A 21,317-nucleotide genomic window follows, 5' to 3' on the forward strand; every position below is an offset into this window, starting at 1 on the left:
TAGTAAATGTGGGGCCAATAGATCCTTTTAAACTTTATAAAAATTCCCTGTGAATCAATCTAGCCTGGGAGCAGTTGAGCTATTCATGGCATTGATGGCGCTTACAATTTCCTCGACGGAAAAAGGATCCGCAAGGAAATCCTGCATCCCTTTCTCCAGCTAAACGAGAGCTATCTCTGACAAATAGTCTCTATGGACCTCCTCCCTATGCGCAGCTCGAGAGGTGTATAGCTCCGAGTAGTATTCTAAAAATACATCACGTATCTGCCGGGTGTCAGATAATATCCTACCATCTGATGCCTGGATACAGGGAATACAAGATTGTCCAGATACCGGGCACAGGCGTCGTGCCAATGTACGGCCTGGCCTGTCCCCCTCACCGTAATGCCTTGCTGTGGCATACTTGCTCAAAAAAAGTGTCTCCCGTTCCGCTGCTTCCCTGAACTCCAGTAGGAGTTTCAGTCAGCAGCTCTGATCAGTTTGGGTGGTGCCCGCAATGTGTTCATTATCCATTGCTCCCAGCTGTTGTTCTATGCAAGATAATGTGCCCCTTAGATCTCTCAGTACCCCGGAGTGTTTTGCAATACAGATACCCCGCATATAGGCTTTAAATGCTTCTCATAAGACTGCCCATGTCTGCACCAAACACTTATTTAACTCGAAGTAATCTATAATAGCTGCTCTAAGCTCTGCATTGAACACTGTGTCCATCAGCGCCTGTCCCGAGAACCTCCACTGCCTTTCACAGCCCTCTGATCTAGGGAGTCTAACCGTGACAATCACTGGAGAGTGTTCCGAAAGCATTCTGGGGAGATGCTTCTTTTCACAATACCAAGAGGTTAAATTTGGGGACACCAAACAGAAATCTAGCCTGGTCCAAGTTTTGTATTGTGCAGCATAATGTGTGTAGGCAGTTTCTCCAGGTCGGCCACGCCTCCAAACATCAAACAACCCAATCGAGTCGCAGAGCTCCAATAGAGCGCAACGAGCTCAAGGCTTAGTTCAGAAGAGCCCGACGTGCTATCTTGCACCAAGTTAAAATCACCACCCATATATAAATGTAATCTGCGTCTAAGTTCAATAGCACCATGTGGAGGTCGTGAAAAAAGCCTGGGTTGTCAATGTTTGGAGCATATATACATACAAAAGCCACCGGGTAGCCAGTTAAGCTCCCTGTGACCATCGTATAATGCCCCTCCTCATCGTTACGAACACTCATCATCTGGAAGGGCAAGCGGTTGTGAAGTAAAACTGCAGTCCCACTAGCATATGTACTAAAATTTGCAAAATAACGATGGGGGGCCCCCAGGCAGTAGCAAAATGAGTTGAGGTTTGTTTAGGAAGGTGAGTTTCTTGCAAAAAGGCGACATCTACTTGATGCCACTGCAGATTTTGGAGGACATGTTTCCCCTTTCTAGCGTTATTAAGTCCCCGCACATTTCAAGTGATTAATGTAAGGTCTGAAAGAGTGGGAAGCCTACCCCGGAGAACATAAACCACTCAATACTTTTCGTGTGTTTGACAACAATTACTAGGCTTGTCATGGTGAACATTGCCCCTCCCGCTCCCCCCTTCCATCCCTGCACTGACCCAAGCAGGGACAATCCCTTTTAACAACCCTGCAGAATGTCACATACGAACATACTACATTCCAAAAAAGGAACATGTTCCCGTACAATCTACCTCAATTAGAAGCTAAATGTGTAACAAGACTACAGACTAGGCTACACCACGCCGCAAGCCCAATTATTTAGAATCATTAACATTTACAATAAGTATATTTGCCCTACAAGCAATACCATATGGAAAAATGAAACGTAAATTTATATGAGCGGATACAATGAGTTTGATCATTCCGTTGAGAAAAGGTCACCACTGGCAACTGATCCACTGTGCGAAGGAGAGTCTCTGGTTTGGTCCTTGGCCATTCCACTGAAGCCTGGCTTATAGTTGTGACGAAAAGCTTGTAAAGCCGCAGGAGTATCGAAAATCTAGGATCTGCCATCCACATTCACCCGGAGGCGAGACGGGTATATCAGGTCATACACCAGGCACAGATTACGTAACCTGGCCTTTACACCCGTATATTTCCTTCTTGCCTCCTAGACCATCAACTTAAAGTCCGGATAGAGCACCAGAGTGGAACCCTGCCATGTTGTTGCTCCATTTTCCCTGGCCAGCCTGAGCACCGTGTCCCTATCTCGGTAGGTCAGTAGACGGGCAATTATATGCCTCGAGTGGACATCCTGGATTGGGCCTAGGGCCAAGGGAATGATGCGCCCGTTCAACTAAAAAGGTAGGAGTGAAACTGTCTTATCCAAAAAGATCAATAAGCTGTTTCTCCACAAATATGTCCTTACGCCCCATGTTGGTAGATTCTGGGACCCCTAAAATGCAGATGTTGTTGCTCCTACTGCGCGCTTCCAAGTCCTCATTTTTCAAGGCCTTGTCTTTAGTATTTTCTCCATTCGGTCTATTCTTTTCGTGGACTGTGCCGCACCATCCTCCAAATGAGACACCGTACCCTCAACACTGTCCAGTCTCCTTTTATGAGTATCCAACTTGGCCCCCATTGTGTCTAACCTTTTTTCCAAGGAATCAAAGCGCTCATCTAGAGCTGTAAAGCCCGCCCTGTGTTCCTGCATGAGTGCCGCTGAGCCTGGGGCAGGAGTATTCGAAGTGCCACTCTCAACTCCCCTCTCAGCCTTGGTCACCACGGACTCCCCTGGAGCAGTGTCAGAACGGCCAAACTGAAGTAGGCGCTGCTTCAGGTCTTTACGACCCATATCAGATCTTGCCCACTGACCTTGCATTCATATACACCAAACAGGGAGTAACGAGCGAGTTCTCCAATCATACACTGGGGGGGGGGGTGCAAGATTGCACCAAGATGGTGCTCACTGAAGCCAAATAGGCGAATCAGGCATCTCAGTTGGTAGGGAGCCACGCAGGCCTGCAAATATACAGGGTCCAGTAGTACGGAGGACCAATTTAGGCTGGCGTCACTTCAAAAGGCACAGGGGGCCAAACATCAGACTCCCCTGTTTTTGGATCACCCCATGAAATCAGCGTATTTCAGGTACCCGGGGCACAGTTAGCGGGGTACCACACACACTTCCTGCTCCAATTTAATGTGTCCCACAGTGTCTCGCAGTATCGCCTCACAACCTGCCTCCACTCATGGCAGATTCACATGCGAGGCCAAAGCACCATCACTGGATTCCCCCACCTCCTGCTGGCCACTGTCAGCAAGATACTCCTCCTCGGTACACCCGCAGCTGAGAGCGCCTCAGAGCTACAGGGGCCCGGCCTACTTACTTCAAATCCAGCATTACGGGAGCACCGCCACAGGCTCCCCGGTGCCATGCAGCACCGCCCGCGACTCAAGGGGAAGTGCAGAGCGCAAAGCCCCAGGACACACAGCGGGCTCCGTAGTCTCAGCCAGAGCGCCAACTGGGTGCTCTGGCTGACCGCTCATAAAGCCCGCCGCGCACAGGACTCACAAGCTGCAGCAAGCAATGTCTCTTCGTGCTCCCCTGGTCACCGCTCTTTTTCCATATTGTTCTAAGGCTTAACAGCCAGGATGATTGCACGATGGGCCAGGATATCGGGGAAATTGTGGAGTTTCAGTGCTGCACAACCATCTTGGTCGGTAGCCTAGTCATGCCCCCCATCGATATTGTACTTAACATGATGATCTGTAGTGTGGACTGGGTCTCAGGAGTGTTAGAGCAATGTACAGAAAAAACATCTGCAGCAACATATTTACAGACAAATGTGCCATCACAACCAGCACCTCACTTATCTTTCAGACAAGCTCACCATCTTTGGAGGCTCTTGGCACTTTCCTTTCAGGACCCCATCAGAATGAAGAAAAAAACAAGGCAGTAGGTATTTTCCATCTATGTGTACCGGATCTGGACCAACATCCATGTATCAATCAGGTCTGCTCTAACACTGCTCCAATTTAGGAAAGAGTTGCACCTCTTTAAAGACCAGTACATCACAATGAAGTAACACAATACTTCTGCTCCCAGAGCTCAGCTAACTCTACCATCGCCTGTTGACTGTATGTTTTCTTGTGACCCTATTCAGTGCTTTCCTGACTTTGGCTAGATTTATGTGATACAAATACCACCTACATGAATAAATATAATGTTACAAGCAAAATGAAGAAACATGATCAGTCAAATAAAGGGATTGGTGACATTTTTAAAACGGGGAGGCAGGTCTTGAAAAACATGGATCACAAGGTAACTATAAAAAATTTTACACAACAATGTTGTAATCGTGTGGGTGTGGCGGACCGGAATAACAGGCGTGGAGGTCGGATGTAGTGGGCGATGTTTTTCTCTTTATTATACAATACAACAGTTTGTCGTACTCAGGGAGAAACACAAAAGATGAACTTGAAGGGAGGGGTGTTCGGGTCTTCTCCAGTGGGTGAGCCGGGATGTAAGGTCTTTGGTGTGGATGGCTCCGGATGGTGTCCTCAGAGGTTATGGGGAACAAAGAAACAAAAAAGGGCTATTAGTCCGACTGGACGGATATGGTCGGAAACTGTTACCAACACCAGGAGGTGTGTGGGAGTTGAAACAGGATCGTGAAGAGGGGGGGGGGGTTGGTAAGGGTAGGAAGGCAGAGAGAGAGGACGGAAGGGTGTTTAGGTGAGGGTCTAGTGCACGGGGATTTTATACAATAGTGCTTGAGTGACTGCAGTAGTGCTATTCAAGCTCTATTTACAGTGCATATATCGATCCCAAGGTGATGCTTCTCTATGTACACGGCACTTAAGGTGCTACAGAAGAAGGTTCGGAGTTCTAGTACACACATGCCCCGCCGCAACTCTTCCGTGAGTTGCGGCTGCTCCCCAGCCACCTCCTGCGGACTCCACCAGTCCTCGCTCCAAACGTCCTCCTCCTCTTCGTGGATCGCCGTTTTCGTCCGAGCCTCCTGCCACGAGTTCGCCACGCTGAACGTCTCTCTCCCTTTGGCTCCGTCTTTTCCGGTCTCCTGCTCCGGGATCAAGGAGGGCCTTCCGGGGTCACGGGATAGTGCTTCCGGTCGTAATCCTGTTCCCATTGGTTCCTGAAACGAAGGATAGAGGGGTGGAGTCCAGGTTGTCAGGGACGCTTCAGGGTCGGGTTCTGAGAAAAGGGTTCGTCCTGGATGACGCTGTCTCGGAGAGGTAGTGGGGGAGGCCGTGTTACATCCCCTTCCCCTAGCTGTCCTTCTTGTACGGGTTGGAGAGGGGGTACCGGGAGAGGAAATCAGCGTTCCCTCCCTTGGTCTATTCCCTTTCTGTGAAGGGTTCTGAACCTATACTGTTGTAGGGACAAGAGCCATCGTAGGACACGGTCATTGTGTCCATTGTTTCCTGCCATCCATTCGAGAGGGGCATGGTCGGTGTACAATATAAACTCGCGTCCTTCCAGGTAATAACGAAGACTTTCAATAGCCCACTTAATGGCGAGAGCCTCTTTTTCCACAACGGCATAGTTCGTTTCTCTCGGAAACAGTTTTCTACTTAGGTAAAGGATGGGTCTTTCATCCCCGTTCTTGTCTCTTTGGGAAAGGACTGCCCCCAAGCCGTGATCTGAGGAATCAGTCTGGAGAATGAATGGTTGTGTGTAGTCGGGACTAATGAGCACGGGATCGGACATCAGGGATTGTTTGAGTTTGTTAAATGCTTGCAATAGTCGGGTCATTGGATTTCTCAGGGCCTCTTCTGTTTTTGAGGATTTTTTTAAGAGATCGGTTAGAGGGACAGCTGTGTGGGAGAAATTGGGGATGAATCGACGATAGTACCCCAGAAGTCCTATAAACGCTCTGAGGTCTTTTCGGTCTGGGGAAAAGGGATGGACTGAATGGCTGTGATTTTGTTGCTTTGGGGTCGGATTACACCTTCACCCAAGAGAAACCCAAGGTATTTTACTGTTTGAGTGGCTAGGGTGGTTGTGGAAGGATTAATGGTGAAACCAAAGGACCCTAGGGAAGAGACAACCTGCTGTGAATGGAGTAAGTGCTGTTCCCAGCTGTCGCTATATACAATGATGTCGTCTAGATAAGCCCTGGCATATTGGCTATGGGGACGCAGAACCAGGTTCATTGCCCTCTGAAAGGTGGCAGGAGAGCCATGAAGGCCAAAGGGCAGTACGGTAAACTGAAACAGCCCGTCGGGTGTAGAGAAAGCCGTTTTCTTTTTATCCTGTTCTTTAAGGGGTATTTGCCAATATCCCTTGCAGAGATCAAGCGTGCTGATGTATACTGCTTTCCTATACTTTCCACCATCTCGTCTATGCGGGGTAGAGGGTAGATATCAAAACTGGAGATTTTGTTCACTTCATGATCCGTCTGGTTTTGGGACTAGTACGATGGGCGAGTTCTAACTACTGATGGAAGGCTCGATGATTCCCATGCGTAGCATCTGGTCGGTCTCTTGTTTGATGACAGCCCTACGGGCTTCTGGGACCCGGCAGGGTCGTTGACGTACTGTCTTCCCTGGATCAGTCTGTATGGCGTGCTCTATGATCGTGGTATGTCCGGGATTGGAGGAGAAGACGTTCTGTAGGGGTAACAAGACGTCCCAAAGGTCCTGTTTCTGGGATCCTGTCAAGTCTGAATCAATACAGGTCTCATAGGAGAGACCTGATTTGGGGTTGACTGGATAGCACCGGCCGGGGTTCTTCCCACTTCTTGAGAAGATTAATGTGGTAGATCTGGGTGACTCCCCGAATATGGTCTAATTCCAATTCATAGGTAACCACGGTCACTTGTCGTAGGACTGAAAAGGGGCCCTGACACTGGCCCAACAATTTGTGGTCGGAGGAGGGCATAAGCAGGAGTACCAAGTCCCCTGCGACAAGGGTTCGGTCTTTGGTTCCTTTGTCATATTGGTGTTTCTGGTTTGTTTGTGCGTTATCCATGTTTTGTCTTACTATGTCTCGTATCTGCCCCAGATGGGTTTTGAGGTTCTCAATGTACTCTGGGAGGGGTCTGGTCCGGTCAGGTTCAGCCTCCCAGGCCTCTTGGGCCATGTCCAGAAGGGTTCGTGGAGGACGCCTATAAAGGAGCTCATAGGGAGAATAACCGGTGCTACTCTGTACCTTGCACCGGATTGCAAACAGGGCTAAAGGGAGCATCTCTTCCCACCTTTTAGTCTCAAGTGCTAACAGCTTTTTTTAGGGTCGTCTTTAGCATGGCATTGTATTGCTCGACCAACCTGTTGGTCTGGGGGTGGTAAGCGGAGGTTCTAATCTGTTTTATACCTAGTCGTGAACAGACTTGTTTCATAAGAGCGGAAACAAAAGGGGTTCCCTGATCCATCAGGATCTCTCTAGGGAATCCAACTCTGGAAAATATGGTGACCAGTGCCTTGGCTATGTTTTGGGCTGTAGGTTGTCGTAGGGGTATGGCCTCGGGAAAATGGGTGGCATAATCGACAAGGACTAAGGCGTACCGGCACCCGCTTCGGGAGGGCAACAGGGGGCCTATAATGTCAATTCCGACTCTACTGAAGGGTAGGTCAATGAGTGGTAGGGGTTACAGGGGTACTTTAGGGGGGCGGTACCTGCTGTTCCTCTGGCAGACCGGGCATTCGCGACAATATTTCTTTATTTGCTGGTAAACGCCCGGCCAATAGAACTTGTCTAGAATGAACTGTCCCGTTTTCTCGTCACTAAAATGGCCTCCCAATAAATGGCTGTGGGCAAGGAATAAAACCTTATCACGGAAGGGCCCTCGGATTATCAATTGTGGTGACTGACGGGGTCCGCCCTTTCTGTATAACAGACCCTTCTTTTTGAAGAAGTAAGGACCTACTTGGAGAGGGTCCTCAGAGTCCAATGCTTTTCCCCATGCAGCCTGTAGAACAGGATCTTCTTGTTGTGCAGCACGGAATTCCCTATCGGTCTCCCATGGATGTTCTTCAAGGCGCACGGGATATGCTGTAGCGTGGTTTCTTTTCTCCTTCCTTTTCTGGTTCCTTGTTTTCCGTAGCTTTACAGATGCCTCTAGGGAAGGCCGTGCCTGACGAAAGGGGGCCTCCGACCACCACTGTTTTAAAGAATCCGTTGTGTCCTGGAGAGGATGAGGGAGACCAGCGTAGTCACTCCCCAGAATCACTTGTTCGGGTAGCTCGGGTATAAGCCCAACAGTTAGGAGACTACCAGGATCTGTGGGATGTTGAACATGGACTTGGGCGGTGAGATAACTTTTAGTGTCGCCGTGTACACACTGGATCGCTATGGTGCCGGTTACAGACCCCACAGTTGTTGGCAGCTCTTGAGGACGGAGGACGCTTTGCCTACACCCCATATTCGCCAGAGCCAATACGGGTTGTCCATCGATTTTCACAGGGCAATAATATCGTGGAGGGGTAATTCCAGAGGTTATACAAACATAGTTCCTGACCAGCCCCACCTCCATAGGCTCCTCCTTCTGTGGGCACACTTGGGCAATGTGACCGAAACCCCCGCAGTGATAACACTGTGGTCCAGGAGGGGGTGGTCTCGGCATGACGGGGTACGGCAAGAGAGGGACGGACTCCTGTTTCCGGGGCAGCGGGGCCCTGTGAGGTCGAAAGCTGCCAGTGGGTTGGAAACGAGTGGGATGCTCATCTTTACCTTTCTGGAAGTCCTGAGCCCGACTATAGGTGCTCGTGATTTTGACAGCGCTTTCCATCGTGAGATGGGCATGTTGACGGACCCACCTCTGGGTGGAAGGATGCAGAGATGCCAGGAATTGTTCCAGATATATCTTCGAGAGTATCTCTTCCTTTGATGACGTTGCAAGTCTAAGCCACCGGTTCGTGAGGTCCTTGATGCGGAAGGACAGAGCCCGGGGAGTCTCTTGTGGTCCTTCCTTGGCTTGACGGAGCTTCACCCTATACGTCTCGTCATCGATACCTAATCGTTCTAGAATGCACCTCTTTATGTCTTCGTAAGGGGTCTGTCCCTGGGTGTTAGCTTGCTGATATGCGGACTGCAATTCTCCTGTCAGCAGGGGTCCCAAATATTGGCCCCAACGTTCAGGTGGCCAGGAAGCGGCTTGGGCCAGTCTTTCGAAGTTCGTGAAGAAATAGTCCGGGTCTTCCCCTGGCACGTATTTCTACAAGACAACCGAAGGGAGGGAAGCAACTGGCCTCTGCTGCCCTAGGACGTCAGTGAGCTTCCCCATGGCCTGATCCTGGGCAACTCCTTGGCCCTTAAGGACATCGTGTAACTGCCCCCTGTCATCTTCGGCTGTTTTAAGGAACTGCTCCATCATTTTCCCCAATTGTTCTTGCGTCTCCGCCAGTTTCTGCACCGCAGCCTCCATGCTTCCGGTAGATCCCACTTCTGACACCAACTGTGATCGTGTGGGTGTGGCGGACCGGAATAACAGGCGTAGAGGTCGGATGTAGTGGGCGATGTTTTTCTCTTTATTATACAATACAACAGTTTGCCGTACTCAGGGAGAAACACAAAAGATGAACTTGAAGGGAGGGGTGTTTGGGTCTTCTCTAGTGGGTGAGCCGGGATGTAAGGTCTTCGGTGTGGATGGCTCCGGATGGTGTCCTCGGAGGTTATGGGGAACAAAGAAACAAAAACGGGCTATTAGTCCGACTGGACGGATATGGTCGAAAACTGTGACCAACACCAGGGGGGGGTGTGGGAGTTGAAACAGGATCGTGAGGAGGGGGGGGTTGGTAAGGGTAGGAAGGCAGAGAGAGAGAGGGCGGAAGGGTGTTTAGGTGAGGGTCTAGTGCACAGGTTTTTTATACAATAGTGCTTGAGTGACTCCAGTAGTGCTATACAAGTTCTATTTACAGTGCATATATCGATCCCAAGTTGACGCTTCTCTATGTACACGGCACTTAAGGTGCTACAGAAGAAGGTTCGGAGTTCTAGTACTCACATGCCCCGCCGCAACTCTTCCGTGAGTTGCGGCCGCTCCCCAGCCACCTCCTGCGGACTCCACCAGTCCTCGCTCCAAACGTCCTCCTCCTCTTCGTGGATCGCCGTCTCTGGTTCCGTGTTCGTTCGAGCCTCCTGCCACGAGTTCGCCGCACTGAACGTCTCTCTCCCTTCGGCTCCGTCTTTTCCGGTCTCCTGCTCCGGGATCAGCGAGGGCCTTGCGGGGTCAGTGCTTCCGGTCGTAATCCTGTTCCCATTGGTTCCTGAAATGAAGGATAGAGGGGTGGAGTCCAGGTTGTCAGGGACGCTTCAGGGTCGGGTTCTGAGAAAAGGGGTTGTCCTGGATGACGCTGTCTCGGAGAAGTAGTGGGGGACGCCGTATTACAAATGTATTATCAACAGTACACTGCAATGAGTCACGACTGCTTGTGAAGTAAAGATAAGTGGCAAGTCCATCAAAGTGCAGTATTTCCATAGAAGATATAACTCATGGACATAACGTGATGATACTACTTAGTCAAGACTATTTTGAGTACATGTTTGAAAGTATTGAGAGAGAGAACTTTCCCAGGGGAAGGGCGTTCTCTAGTTTCATGGTTCTTCCTGAGAGAGAAAGCTCCCACAGAAGTATTTCTGATGGACATTTTTATCTGCAGATTCCTCGCCTTGTGAATGAATGTATGACGTTACAACGCATACATTTACAATGCATGCTTTCACAACACAATTTTTACATGGCAACATCCTTTACAAAGCATTCTTTTATATAGCATGCCATTACATCGCATTTTCTGAAACTACCTTTACAATGCACTCCATTACATCGCATTATAACTTTACAACCCATACCATTTCAATGCATACCATTACATTGCATTTAAGGTAAGTGTCGGAGAGTATAGGGGTAATAGTTACTATTCTAACTCCAGTGAATTCAACAGTAGGGTAATTGTTGGATAGTGTAGGGGTAAAAATTACTATTCTAACTCCAGTGAGTGCAACAGTAGGGTAAGTGTCGGATAGTGTAAGGGTACTATGCGTTATAATGGTATGCATTGTAATGCCTGCGTTGTAGTGACATGCATTGTAATGACATGCGTTGTAGTGACATGCAATGTAATGGCTTTGTGGTAATGACATGCGATGTAAAAGATGTTGCGATGTAATTAATGACTGCTATGTAAAGGTAGTGCAATGTAATGACTGCGTTGTAAAGGTTGTTTCCCCTTGTGAATATCCCCAGGTGCCAGACTGGAGCCAGAAACTTGAAAAGCATTGCTCCAGTGCAACAGTAGGTGGGGCTGTGTGGCTCCGCTCCGACATCATTACGCTTCAAGAGTGACACTTTTATTTCTGAGCCCTCAGATGTGGATCTGGAGTTCCACTCTTCCTTTTTATTTACCTTTGTGAAGTGATTTTTCCATTACAAAATTTAGCAGTGTGCAAAGGAATATGTCACCACCTTAGACAACAGGATTTAAGCCTTGAAGGAACTGTCACAAACAGATGTCTGTGACAGATTCCCATGAGGTGTGTCTCTGGTGTTTGTGTTCCGTGCACGACTCCAAGGCATGCAATGACTGCCCAGATGAACCTGAAGGCCATTCATGAGTGCATGGTGGAGCTTTATGCGGCGAACACCACAAGACTCCAAACAGGTCCAACTCCAGGTAGAAGCTGGGTATGCAAACCTTCTCCTGCTCCCCTTCCCAAACAAAATCTTTGCAGTCGAAGTCTTCATAAAAGTAAAAAAAAATGCATAAGAAGTCGAAGCAAGACTCAAGCCCTTTCCTGCCTTTTCCGGAGCAGGAACAAGGGCATCACTGTGCCTCAGCATTTCATTCCTGTTCTACTGAAGAGCTGATTCAGTCTTCTTTGATGAAGCCTGTGTCCTACAGTGATGTTGCAACAGGTCAAAGCCTTTAGAGAGGCAATGCTGTCCATCTTTGGCATGCTGCAAGCTCCTTTTGGCGTGCATTTGGGGCCCAAGGATCTGCAGGGGCCTCCAGTTGGGTTACCATTAGCAGGTCTGTCCTCAGCACCATCTGTGACCTTTAACCCCACTTTGGGTTCTGCATCAACATTGGTGTCGCCTTCGGGTTTAGCGCTGAATGGTGCACCGGTCCGCACCGCTGCCAGCAGAGGAGACGCTGTCCATCGTGGTCACTGACTCTGAGACGAATTAATCTCGTTGAGGCCATATCCTAGATCTGGATGTGTGGCAGCCAATAGTCAACCACTCAGACACTGTTCCTCTATTGTGTGGTCATGCACAGACAATGCACCACCTTTTGGCTCAGACTCCAACAAGAGCTATCCATATGGAGATGACAATGGAGGTATGCCAGTGAGTTGAATACCTCACCCGATAATGGGTTGATGTCCCCCCTATGACTACCTATGGAATAGAGTACATATTTTGCCGCTTTGATTCAGAGGACTAGTGATGTCCTTGACCCCCACCTCTTTAATATGGAGGTGCAAACAAATGTTTTTACAGAGGTGCTTCAGCCTTGTCAGGCGCCCCAAGCCTCTTCTTCACTTCAACAAGGCCCTCCTGAACATGCTTTTGGGCACTTGGGCAAAACCGTGCTCCGACCCAATAAACAGGTCACCCATTGCCATAGACTAGTGCAGAAAACCTTGACTTTTTAACTTATCATCCAACCCCTGGAAGTTTGGATGTGCATGCGTCCACCCGCAGGGTCAACCCAAAGAGCTTACTGATGACTCCACCTGTCAGAGTACAAGTACATGGAATGGTTGACAAATGTATGTTCTTCTCACCCAGCCTTGCATTGAGGTTGGTCAACGCCAGCTGCCTGCTTCGATTTTACACACACCTTTTGGGACATAGTTGGAGAGTTCGTACCAGCAGTTCTAGAAGCTTTGGGCTTCCATGGCCAAAATCATTCTGGATGGTCAGGATGCGGCCAAGTTCATAATCCGCTCTTTGTTTGTTTTGCCTTTGATGTAGCAAGCACTTAAACCATTACTCTTCCAGTCTTCTGTGCACCACCTCATCTCTCGAAAGAAACTTCAACAATTTCACCCCAAATAGAGCAGGCTGCGAAAGAGGGATTGTAAGGTAAATCATTGCGTTGTGCAGTAAGTTAAAACAGCCAATTAGTTTGCCATGCTCTTCCTAAAGCTATGGTGCTGAAGTATGGGGCATGTTAAAGTCACCAAACTAACAACTGCAAAGAATGCATTCTTAATATGGATACTTTGCTTCTCTCTTGATGTCACATACGTATAGATTTTGGCACAATCTGCAATTATGCAAAGCTGAGTTCAACCCCTGTTATGCTAGCTTATGCTTTAGTCTTCAGCTGCAGCTGGCATCTCTAGAGCTGGCATAATCAAACTGATGCCGAGTCCCAAATGTAGGCATTTGCTTTGGTTGTGTGTACATCAAATACTTCTCATTGGTTGTTCTACTCTCTCTGGCTCAGGGCAATCAGATTGTGAAATGCTTACTATCTACTAAAAGATGAGTTTCTTTGGGGTCCTATATTCTAACTTTTATGGCACCATGAACGCAAAGTCTTATTGAATTACTTTCCAGTAGTGTTTCTAAACATCTTGTGTTTTCCCCATTTCATTTAGGCCTATAGTATAACATTTCAATATCACATTCAATCTGCGGTTTTAGAATCAGCTTTTCTTTCAATATACAGGTTTGGTCATCTTCATATACAATCGCATATATTTTCTATCTTCTCATATTAGCTTTCATCTCTAGGATTATCTACCTCCTTCCCTTTCCTTTCCCTCATCTCATGTGCAGCAGTCCTTTATGCACTCTCCATGCTCCCCTAATTTTGTGAAACTTGCCTCTGCACCTTCTTCCTTAATATATTGTCTTCTCCACATCCTTACAAATATATGCTCCTTTTCTCCATTCCTCCATTGTGGGGGTTGCTTTTGCAGCCCAGCACTCCATAATGTCCCTTTTTATCGCCATTTATCCCATTGATTCATAATCTTTCAATCGCACCAATGCAATATATCTCTTTGGTTGAAGATGCCTATTCAGTCCAAACTTTGGAATTCCTATAAGTCCTTTCACCCATTATTGTCCCTCTGCACATTTGGGTTTTCCAAGTTCTACCTTTATCTCATTCCAGGGCCGCTGAGGCAATTTTCCAGACTTGTAGTATGTTCTAGTGGCATGTGGAATGGTGTTCATTCCTGGTCCAACATAAACATCATGTATTAATGTATTTTCGCCCATTGCTAGTCGGTTGATTCCGAATGCCTGATCTTTTAAGGCCCAGTCAATTCAATTCAATCTTTATTCGGTTTGTCAGAAACCATAAAAGAAGTTCGATATAGTCCCACAAACAATGACATTAATAAAACTACAACTAAGGCATCCACAGGATAAACAAAAAGTTTCATATCTAAAACACAATACACAATGATATGTTTGCTAGTTACTAGCGAGTCAGGCAGATGGAGAAGGAGCAACGCCACAGACTTAAAACCCTATACACCGTATGGTCCTCATCGATAGAATAGATACATGTTCTGACAAAAAGGATGTCATTTGCCAGGACCAACTGTGAAATCTAAAAGGAATTCCTAACTTTGGGAAGAGCTACACCTCGAATATATTGCGTTTATATTGATTGAGTCATCAGGACTGTCCTAAGGTTTCCCTCATCCTGTAGCAGCCACCTCAATTCCCTTTCTAATTTCTTTGAAGGTGAAATCTGTCACATAGTGTTGTTGTTTTGCACTATATACAACAAGAGTTCTGGCAGTGAGATCTTGAAGACCGCTGGTCTCCCCAAAAATGTCAGTGGCAAAGCTTTCCAGTGTTTTACTTCTCCCCTTACCTTTGATCCAAGCCAGTTTAAAGTTTCTCTGTATAAATGATTTTGTATTTATTGTGAGTACCTGAGTCCATCCTTCCCAGATCTCAATCTATTTATGATTAATTCATCATTTTCCCCTTTGAAGATTCTGAACATGCTGGATGTTTCCAATTTTATTCATACCCCATACATTTGTCTAATTTTCCAAATATTTCCACTAGTATGCATCTTGTTAAATATATGGAAGGACATCATCCACGTATAAGGATATTTTGTCTTCCTTTCTTGGTTCGAGTTTAAACCCCTTCACCCTCAGGCTGTCCCTGATCCAACAAGCCAGGGGCACAACGACCAGGGTGAAAAGAGGGGAGATGGGGGCAGTCTTGCTGGGTGCCTTAGGCTACACAGTGTCCTCCTATTCACCCTCTCCTGCACATTTAGATACGAGTATAGCAGTTTTAATAGCAGTTTGCTACAACATTGAAAGACCAGGCCAAATACAGAAAAGGGTTGCACTATGACGCGCGTAAAAAGGAGCATTTAATGTGAATTAGAAGTCAATATGACAAAAGTGGTAACAAAATTATGTTGAATTACAAATGTATTGGTTGATTTTCTTTATATTGTAATTAGATGCTTGCATGGTTTTATGATTTTTATGGGTAAAATGAAACAATTTGATTGACTGCAATAAGGACTGAACAAATGAAACTGGAAAATACAATAGTGTATATGCATTTCAGGGCACACTGACACTAGCTGACTGAAGCCTTTTACAGATATCTGCATCAGTATATTACAAGTTGAATTGATGACGTGAAGAACATTAGGTGACATTTGCAGCATCGCCTATTCATAGAAGGTGTGGTCTTTACACCCAACTCAGCATTAATTTAGGTGACATTCCTGGAGCAAAATGCACTCTGTTCTACAAAGAGCCCTCCTCAGTATCTTTTTAATTCTATTGAAGTGCAAGGAGGGACAGCCCACTTTATAGGTTGCTGGCACACAGCTGGACTCTGGCCCCATGTTGGCCCCTGTAGTTCTCTTACTATGTGCTGCAAGGTCAGCATCACTCCTGTGCAATCCTGAGCAGTGGAGCTTGTGCATGGGAGACTCACGCTCTAGATCAATGGACCTGTCCTAGGAAATGACAGGAAGTGTCCCTGAAGAAGGATATATTGTGATGAGAAGCAGTCAGTCGCAATGTTGTGAAAAGTGAAGTCTGGATGGAGGATGGGCAGACTACATTTGCAAAGTGCTGTAGGTGCATTTCATATATGCCATTGATCCTCTTGCAAAACATATAAGAACTCCTGTCGCTAACAACACCTATTTGTTGTGATCGCATAGGGTTGAAATCACAAGTAGTATGAAGCCAGAACATCCATGCAGAAGGAAATATTGGGCTCCTGTCCAATGCTTCATTAATTTGCTTCAAGGAGGCAAGAGTAGGGAGAGGTGGAAGTCGGCCTGCATCAGCCGTTCCTCGGAGCGAGGGCCGTGTGGTTGGAAGGGTGCAAGACTTTTACATACCCTGACAGTGATAACTATTGTTGTACTTCTATCCATAAAAAAATGTCCAAGTATTCACAATTTGTTAGGAATTGCAAAAATTATGTGTTTTGCCTTTTGCGTGCTAGAATCTGCAGTCAGCACATTTTGTGCGTTTTGTGTGTAACTTGTGTGCCCAGTGTTGCAGCTGCATTTACTCTAGTCAATTTGTTGTTTTGATTGATTTGTGGATTTAATTGTTTTATTTTTGGTGACCATATGTCTGTGCATGTATTTATATATTTAAGTAATCAAAATGTTTGTATTTAAAGTAACTCTGGCTGGAATTTTCTGCTGAATTGCAGCTTTTGTACCTTTAGATTTTGGGGTCACATCAGTTACATCCCCTGAACCCCAAAAGGAAATGATGGCTTTTCAGAGGAGTGGAAAACTGGCAGGCCTCTTTCACATCTACTAATGCATAATGTGTCTATGGAGTAAAGGTGTTTGGAGTCTAACAAACCTGTCAGAGATTCCTTTGCATTTGCAGGCGATATAGTACAGCACCACCATGCACTCCAAAATTAGTACAGACACAAAGAATGGTCTCTTATAACGTATTAAAATGTATTATGTGCTACTGTCTAAATCACGTGAACAAGAATTATCCTCATATTTATAAACATCTCAGCAACTAAAAATTAAATAAGTGTGAACACTATGTACATCCAGGTATTGTTCATCACACATCCATAACCTATTCATATTTTCCTTGTCTATATTTAGTTGGCTCTACACTTTATTTATTAGTTAATCATATTAACAGAGGCATTAATACACCACATACCAGTATGTGAGTAAGCCTAAAATTAGAGACAAATGGTGGCACCATTCCCTAGCAACCAGTCAGCCTGCTTGCCCTACCCCAGTTGCTAGAGTTGTTTATAACTTTTCAGTGCATTAAGGTCTGTGAAGCAAGTGGAGGGTCTTGTCCACCCAGCTTCTACATGTGTTTACACTGGGCAACAGATAACATGTCTTTGGGTCTATTAAGAAGCATATGGAAGCTAATGTGTTGCATCATTTTAATTTCACTGGCATTGAACTCACACATGGTCAATCAGCAAGTGAATGTGTATCTACCATACAGCAGCAGATGGAACCATTCTTCTCTGACTTACACAATGCGAACAGCAGAGAATGCATATAAAATATGTGATAAATTAGCCCAATGCTATGTTAACATGCACTAAGGCCTGAGAGACATGCAACATTGACAAACATGTAAGAAAAAAGTAGACACATCCAACATAACTGCAGTAATTGTGATGTACTGTGCCTAAACTCACCATCATTGAGCTGGGCCCAGAAAGCTCGAGCAAGCTTACTTCACCCAGCTGGACCATGACAGATCAGCCAAACTACCAGGGAAGTAAAGATGGCTGGGGAGACTAAGGTCCAGCATAGTGGGGAACACCTGCAATCCCATCTATGATGTTTGTAGGTTGTTCCTGTGACTGTAAGCCTGTAAGCCTGCAAGCCTGACAATTGTAAAGAAAAATCCCAGGAAGAGTATTCCTGGAAGTTTTTAAAGCAGAGAATAAACAGTTTGAAGACTTCTAAAGCTTAATAGCAGGGACAAATTTGCTTAACACTCCCCTTATCTAGATTCTCAGAATTCTTTTTTTTCAGCCAAATGTTTTTTAAACAAGCCTGGGTTAGCTTGAAGGAGCTTATGGACATAGAAAGCAATGTATGTTTTAAAGTGATTCAAGATATTGATTTCAGAGATTGCCTTGGCAGGACTCTAGGCCTAATCTGTACAACTTTCTAAAAAGATGTTTAGACACAGGAGGATACTTATTTAGAGTCATGCATTTCCTCAAGATAAAGGGGTTGGTCAACATCATGGAACATGTTTTTGCATTGATTTGCACTTTCTGGGTTTTTTCCTACCTTGGTGGTGGAAATCCATGATGGTGATTCTGTATGGTAATGAGATTACTACTGCATACTGTAAGTCTGCAGTTCTCTTTAAAGTATGTAAAACTATTTAGCATACCATAACTTCGTAAATGAAGGGGTAGTCCTTTAATTATCTTTAAATGTAAACGTTTTGTTTTCCTTTTATTAGTGTTACCTGTCTTCTGAAGCAGTGCCCTCTGTGTCCATTACAATGAATTCATTTATATGTGTACAGAAAGTGTAATGCTGAGATACAACGTGAAGGACTTTACAAATATTGCTTTTTGAGTTTGCTTTTTTCCAACACTGTAGGATGGAGACGAAGAGCTGTACTCTTCATACCGACAGCTCCAGAAGCGACATGCGGAACAGAGTGGAGAGATGTGCCTGTATGAAACCCGTCAAAATATCAAGACCTCCGGTCGCGACGCTGCCAACAAAGACCGCAGCATGAATGAGGGTCTGCAGAACCAGAACCAAAGAAGGTAACCAGCAGCAATAGTAGCCAAATCTAAGAAACAGACTATTTACTTCACTCACCAGAGAGCAGTAAGTGGTATGTGAAGTGTTAGCCAATAGAACATAGGCCTAGTCTGAGGAGGTTTACAAGGACCAGACATTTTAGTCATTACCTGAGAAGGGGTATTCCATGATTGCATCAAGTCTCAGAAGTCATCTACCTGAGAGCTGTATAAGAAAAGAGGGTAAGCCAAGTCTGAGATATAGTCTGTGTATACCACTCAATAGAAAGCACGACAAGGCATATCAGAAATTAGCCGACAAAAAGTAGGTAAAGTCTAAGAAGAAGTCTGTGAACCCAATTTAGCTGAGAGCAGGAGAGAGCATGTCAGACCTTAGTTAACAAGGGGTAGGCCTATTTTGCCATGGTAATTCTCCTGTGGAGACTGTGTACAAACGTTGGAAGGATATCTTATTCCCAGATTTATCAGTTACCCATCTACCATTGAATTTTTGAGATATACCATTGGTACCTTTAACTATAAAAATGTTTGATTCACAACTTTTATATTAAAATAGCAACCATTTTGTTTCATTTCAGTTTCAGTTTCTTTCCTATCTTAATGTGGTTTAATATTCTCTTGAGTCAACAAAAAACCTTATAAATAAGGGCCTTTGGGTTTTGGGTTGTATACTTCACTATTCTCAATCAGTACAAGCTTGCAATGGCATCCTGTGGCCCCTCTTCTTTGGAGATGTTGCAATATGATTATAGCACTATACATAAGAAATTCTTAAAAGGGGTCAACCAATCAGCAATGAAAAATTATACAGCAACTTTAACTATAAAAAATCTTGCACTGATAATTATATTTAAAATATTATATGTTTATAAAGTTAATAATTTGTAAAGGCAGTGTTACGAATCGTTTTGTTTATATTGTTTTAGATTGTTTCATAATTTTAAAAATGTAAAATAACATATTTTTTCTTTATTGATAAACTTAAAAAAAAAACGTTCTGGGGTAAAATGGGTTCATTTTACTGGTATATTATTGCTTCATGTTTTGTACCATCATAAACTTTTGTGCAAATTTTTTTACAGAAATCTTTATTTTCTATGACAATGACACTTGTAAATTGTTGTTTTAAGATAAACAGCGAAGCCTTAACTTTCAATCAAAAAAAAAAATAGCAAACATTTTGAAATACTTGGGTTCTCTAGTCAAGCTCTGAGGGTCACATATTTAATATGTAAAGAACAAAAATATGTTTTCCCATACCGAAACCCCTTCCCATTTTTGTGGAGGGTTAGGGGTTGGGGGTGGCTCATATTCCTAACCCGAATACAGTATGAATTCTTGACAGGAGTAAATCTCTGTTCAGGGGGATATTAACTCTTTCAAAGGTTTGAGACTACCTACAGGTTACCTTTGCCCAGGTTACCCCGCAGTACCACTGTGAGTACATTTTGTCGTATGTTAAATTACACTGTTACTACTCTTATTGTACATGTGAGAAAATCAATTTACAAAGATAAGTTCATGTTTTGTGAATACCAAACGTAAATTTACATTCATAAATCAAACCATCTGCAACAAATTCTACTCTGGTGAACAACTGAGTTTAGGAATTGAGCCAATAACAAAGTTGTATAATTTACAATCATCGAATACCAAAGTTATATTTTCCAGCCCTAATCATGCTTGGATGGGAGCACTTGGCTTGGCATTGGTAGTCAAACAAAGGAAAATGCCTGCCAAGCCCATAAACTTTCAGCATTAGCACTCCAACTTCCATTTCCCTCTATTGTTCTGCTGACTTCTTCTTCCAGGGGATGAATGGGAGGCATAAAAATGGAAGGTATGTGTTTTGTCCCTAGTTGGTACCTCGTAGACCCAAACCTACTAGACTCACAGGCTTTGATTTCAAATTTCTTTACAACTCCAAGTAAAGCCATGCATCAGTAACAGTATAACAAGTTAACAACTCGCTGTAATCGCGATATTACTACCAATGGACCTCTCTGCTTGCCCCTGCAAATGTGTTCTCAAATAGAAAGCATTTTTAAAGCAGTGCCTGTTACTTAAATGGACACAGGCTGTGTTTTTTATTTTCATTGTGTCATTAAAAAAAGAGGATTTTGGTATGAAAATACAAATGCAGCGATGGAGATCTGTTGTCCATTGCAGGATTTCATCACAGTCTCCTCAGCCAACCACGTTGTGTTGTAAATTGTGCACTGCCTAATTATTATTAATTAGTCTGGTTATTTTTTGAACCCCTCTACCCCTCAGATGCACAATTTGCCTGCTCTTAAAAAAAACGTTTACATTCTCAAAGGGGAAGGGGTCCCATAGAGACCCCCTTTACGAATTTACAAATGATTACCTTTCAGTAGTCGGTGAATAATTAATATGTTGTAACCGTAATTTGGTTGCAAAACAGTAATACATACCACAGCAAATTGGTATTTGGATATTTGGACGCCCTAAACGCACTCCTTCCAAATACTGAATCACAAACCAAAACTGTGCTTCGGTAACAAATTGCTAAATCACTATTTCGCTTTTGCACATTTAAAAATGCTTTTTTCAGTCACAAACAGCCTGATTCTTCAAATCGGGGCGTTACGACCTCCAAAAACACACACGCATGGCCCCTAATCTTCAAAGCAATT

At 44.9% G+C, this 21,317-nt stretch overlaps 1 protein-coding gene across 3 annotated transcripts in view; it reads left to right on the forward strand.

Moving 5' to 3' along the window:
* The window catches only part of PLCG2 (phospholipase C gamma 2), a 488,855-nt gene that overhangs the window by 432,544 nt on the left and 34,994 nt on the right, over nucleotides 1-21,317 (forward strand). For all 3 annotated transcript variants that reach the window (XM_078669997.1, XM_078669998.1, XM_078669999.1), the window contains exon 32: nucleotides 18,491-18,663. In XM_078669997.1, coding sequence (XP_078526123.1) covers nucleotides 18,491-18,663 — 173 coding nt within the window. The remainder of the gene's footprint in view (nucleotides 1-18,490; nucleotides 18,664-21,317) is intronic.

The sequence above is a fragment of the Lissotriton helveticus genome, chromosome 12, assembly GCF_964261635.1.
Source record: "Lissotriton helveticus chromosome 12, aLisHel1.1, whole genome shotgun sequence".
Classification (NCBI taxonomy): domain Eukaryota; kingdom Metazoa; phylum Chordata; class Amphibia; order Caudata; family Salamandridae; genus Lissotriton; species Lissotriton helveticus.